The 5,000-nt window shown below is 39.9% G+C and overlaps 1 protein-coding gene across 1 annotated transcript; it reads right to left on the bottom strand.

The window, feature by feature from the left end:
- Positions 1-2,968: 2,968 nt before the first annotated feature.
- LOC136850966 (uncharacterized) lies at positions 2,969-3,373 on the bottom strand. The gene has a single exon (XM_067124946.1). It carries the CDS (start codon positions 3,371-3,373, stop codon positions 2,969-2,971), a length of 405 nt encoding a protein of 134 aa, XP_066981047.1.
- Positions 3,374-5,000: the final 1,627 nt, after the last annotated feature.

Raw genomic sequence — 5,000 nt, 5'->3', positions numbered from 1 at the left:
TGAATAGAGGCTTAATCCGGCGGGTTATATAATTTTGCCTAAAATAATTCGGATTATAAAGGCAAATCTTTATCGTTTTTTTAAGGAGTATTCCTCCAAACTAATTTTTGTTTAATCAGTAATTTCACTCGTTACGATAGTGATCATATTTATTGTAATAATTTTGCTTACTGTCACAATTTAGCTTATTCTCATACTAATGTAGTTGCAGCATGAAATGTATACATAATTTAGAATTCTTTCCCTAACCACTAAAACTGAATTGGATAGCGAGCAAAATTTTATTCTAATAGGGATCAAAACTCTTCCATACTCTACCAACTGACTTCAAGCGAGATAATTCATCATCAGTGGCATAAATCATCGGCTTTCCTTTCGAAAACTGCAAGCTCTTCATAAAACCATTTTACGTAGAAGACTGTTGACTATGTATCTCCGTGAAATGATGATCACACTTTTTCTATTTTTTCTTTAAAAAAATTTTTTTAAAAAGTTCAAATAAAAGAATGTGAACTTCATGAAATCATTGTCCCAAAATCCGTTCTTGATGATTCCACAGGTCAGTGAATGAAAGCCAACTGTGAACGCTTAATGAGGTGGAAGCGATGAATCCCTCTTGCTCAGGTTTTTGTTCGTCCATCTGTTTCCCTTCATTAAATCTACTAATGCAACTTATTAAAAAAAATTCATTTTCATTTTTAATGTTTATGGAGAACTCATTTGCAGTAACTGTACTAGTTTATAATTGATTTAAGTCCTGCTTTTGACATTCATAACTGTATGATTATGTCAGCAACATATATGATTTAATTTTATGGTTCAGTGTTATGACCATTTTGGTTTTAAAACTCTTTAAATAGAATAGATTTAACTTGCGGATTGTATTGCTTCTGTATGCATGCATACGTAATTTTTCGTCATGCTTTTCCAACATACATTTTGCCTCATCTAATCCACAATTTTTACATCTGTGAAATCTATTTGAAAGATGTTTAAAAATAAGGCAGACAATCAGCCAATTGAACAGAAAGAAAGAGATTAGAGAGAGAGAGAGAGAGAAAGAAAGAGAGAGAGAGACAGAGAGAGAGAGAGAGAGAGAGAGAGAGAGAGAGATGAGATCAAGTACTTTATTTAAATCACCAGTGTTATATGTGGGTATTATGAGATTGCATCAATTCTTATCTCTCTTCGTGTCATAGTGGAAACGTTTTCACTTCGTTCTCTCCCAATTCAATGCATTTATTCTCTCCCAAACAATAAAACTAATTACTTCTTTCCCTTCTGAAATGGAAGCTCATAAGTTAGAATATTGTCACAAAGTGTTCCAAGTACCTGGTTATTACACTTATCAGTCATAGAATTCAGAACTTACCTCACTGCAGCCAGATACCTGAACTATCATAAAAAAAAAATACGACTGAGTACTCTAAAAACGACAGTGATCCCTTGAAAGAATTATCAAAATTGCTTGTATCAAATATACAAAAGTTTATCAATAAATAGAGGTATCTTTATATATGCTAAAGTTAACCAAAGGGCATCACTCCATCAAATAACTAAACCGACTCCTCGATTAGAGCCACTCCAGCAAAACTGAAGGAACAAAACTTATATCACTGTGGTTTATTCACAAAGTTATTCCTACCACTGGTGGTTAAAAAATGAAACACTGTGATAAAAGCTGAAAAAATAAAACTGATTTATTTCAAAATTAATAAATCAAAATTCCCAATTTTATTTTGAAGAAAAATTACAATTACTTGAAAACACAAACTAATTCTTGAATCAAATTATTAAAAAAAAATTAAAAATCAGAAAAAGTTGATTTATATATAAAACAAAAAGCAAAATTAAACAATATCAAAATTATTTAAAAAACTGTAAAATGTAATAAATTCACTAAAGCACAAACCCCTTATGATACTGACTGGTCTACTAATCACTTCAAATTATACCATGGTATAAATCTTAATTACAATACAAAAATGAAAAACTTAAAAATTATTTAAAAGCAAAAAATACATCTTATTCTAATGAAAAGGCACCTGGAACTTATTTTAATTTACACACACTGCTACAATGCTAAATATCATACCTCACAAAAAGTTATCAAGAGGAGTGACCGACAATTAATTACTTTACATTGCTTAATAATTTCACTTTTTTAAGAGCAAGAGAGAGGGAACCAACACAAATGATCTCTAGAATCAGAATGACAAATTTACTTTTGTAGTCAAAAATCAAAACTCCCATAGAATATTCTATCAAAGCTAGATGATGCCACTTTAAAAACAAAAATGTTTTGGGCCAAAGCTGACATGATCGACTGGGACATTATCCAGAATCTGTGAACAAAATAAAATGACCTAATTGCCAGGACATTTGTGTAACAGTTTCCTTTAGAATGAGAAGCAGCCTGTGAGATGAGATAATTTGAAATCACTGGGCAATACTGACCCTCATGACTGTTTAGTTCATCCCGTATCTTCCAGTATGGGAGTAAGCAGTTATGCAGCTCATACTGAAGAGGTGACAGTGTACACAGCCATGACTGTTCGGAGATGGGTGGCAGAAGGGGCACCTGCAATTTCATCCTTTGGTGTGGGGTGGCTGACTGGGGCTCGAGACAAACATCAGGAATGTTCAGAGATTCTGCCAGCACGCCACACAGCTGTGAATGTTAGGCGAAATTTTTCTCCCTCTCAGACGCTGGAGGCGAGGATTCTCGATGGCGTCCAGCGAGTAATGATTCAGGATAGGTATGAGGGGACGGTGATCCGTCATCAGAGTAAAGTTCTGTAGGCCTGCGAGATACAGCCTACATTTTGACATCGACCAGACCACGGCCAGCATCTCAAGCTCAATAGTGGCATAGCGTGTCTCGGCGTCGGTAAGGAATCGAGAGCCACACTGAACTAGACGTAAGTGTCCACTACCATGGTCCTGCAAAAGGGCATATCCAATACTGTTAAGGCGTGAGGCATCTGTCTGGAGGATGACAGGCAGGTCTGGGTCGAAAGCGGCAAGAACGGGGGGACGGAGGAGTGCTGACTTGATGCGCCGGCGCGGCCCCAGCATCATGATCAGGGGTCCACACAAATGTTCTCTTGGGGCTCATCAGAGGGCGTAAAGGCTGGGCTGTAGCGGCAATGTCAGGGGTGAACTCTGCCAACTGGTTGACCAGGCCCATGAATGATCTGAGGTCGGTCAGGTTAGCTGGAGTAGGGAAATCCCTGATGGCACTGACTTTTTCTTGGTCAGCCGAGATGCCCTCTCCTGAGAGCGTGTATCCGCAGAAGTTGACGGTAGGTGCAGCAACCACAAACTTGTCCTTGTTGAGGGTAATCCCAAACTTGCGGCACCTGGTGAGCATCTCATGGATACAGTAAAGGTGTGACTGGTAATCCTCATCGTAGTAGCGATGTCAATGACAACCTTCACACAGTTCTTGACTCCTGAAGGCCATATCGCTCGCAGACAGAATGTGTATCTCCAGTAGCTGCTAAACCCATCGGTCCTCTGCAGTGTTTAATCCGACCATATGGCGTAATAAAGGTACTCAAATGTTGATCCTCTTCAGCCAGTTCCATTTGCCAGTACCCACAGAGGGCATCAGCTGTTGTGAAGAACTCAGCCTTTAGGTCCACACTATGAATGGCGGTGAAGGGTGTGGGCAAGGGTGGGCTGGGCGGGAAACTTATTGTTCAGCTTGAGAGAAGTCACAGGGATGCGCATCTCTGTGACATTCCTTGGCAACGACGACAAGGTAACACCATTCTGAAGGGTCATCACCAGTCGGTTTGATTATTCCCCAGCAATACGGAGTCAAGCTCTTCCTTGACCTGGTCCCTGAAGGCAAGGGGAATCTGTCTTGGGGTGTGGATGGTGAAGGGCACAGCACCATCCTTGAGATTAATCCTCATGGGAGGACTGACCATGGGCTTGAGGGGAGCTGACTTCAAGTCTTCTTTGGAAATCAACACATCTGTGAACTCTCGGAGGAAATATTCCTTGGCAGCCGAAGGCAATGTGGTGGCTGAGATAGGTAGCTCCTTGCACCTATTGACATGTCTGACTTCAGCAATGGGCTTAGGAAAATCCGAGATATTATGGCCAACTCTTAACAATGTTCATAAGACAGAAATGGAGTCTGGACATTCTCATGGACATGAATCCCAGCAGGAACAAGACTGCTTACCTAAGGTGAGTAGTCTGAACATGCCCAGGGCAGGTGTTATTTTTGGACCCATCCCAGTAATCATTGTAGTTGGCGGAAGAGGTTGCAGGCTGCTCCTGGGGATTCCTAAACTTTCTAGGTGTCGCTGGCCAATAACGATGACATCAGCACCTGTGTCTGGTAACATCTGTAAGCGGGAATTAATATCACCAAATGACATGAAGACGCAGATGGGTTGGGGTGTCTTGGGAGCTGTGGAAGAAGGGTATCCTAGACGACGACAGCTGTTCGCCGCACTTGGCCTGCAGGAGTTGGAGCCGCAGCACTGCTTTGCTTGGAGATCCATCCCATGGTAATAATAACTAAATCTCACTTTATGTTACACAAGCTTGTGATAACCTTTGCAAAATCACTTGCAGCTGCTTTAAATTCACAAAACACACTTTTCTGTCAATTAGCCTACCATCAAACTTTTACACTTTTCTATTCTCAGATCTCAAGCTAAGATTAATACTGGTGACCACACTAACACTTTACGTTAATAATTTTTCTCTTTTGAAGAGGGGGCGGGGACCACAGCTAACAGTCTCTCAAATTAGAATGAATAAATCTGAGGATTCCAGCTGGACATGAAACACTCAAATGACGTCATTAAAGCATTTTGGGAACGAGATACAACAAAAGGTTCTAGAAGAAGGAAGGTGACGTCACTTCCAGCAAAATGTTTTGAACGCAATCGGGACAATACATGATCAGAGCAATACAACCTTAAACATGACGCAACTGCCATGAGCTTCAGTGCAACACTTGTTCATATTTCTCA

This window comes from Macrobrachium rosenbergii, chromosome 23, assembly GCF_040412425.1.
Source record: "Macrobrachium rosenbergii isolate ZJJX-2024 chromosome 23, ASM4041242v1, whole genome shotgun sequence".
Classification (NCBI taxonomy): Eukaryota; Metazoa; Arthropoda; class Malacostraca; order Decapoda; family Palaemonidae; genus Macrobrachium; species Macrobrachium rosenbergii.
This window is presented reverse-complemented; position numbering and strand designations above follow the sequence as displayed.

Coding starts and splice junctions, on each gene's coding strand:
- LOC136850966 (XM_067124946.1), bottom strand. CDS start 3,373: ATGCTCACCAGGTGCCGCAAGTTTGGGATTACCCTCAACAAGGACAAG.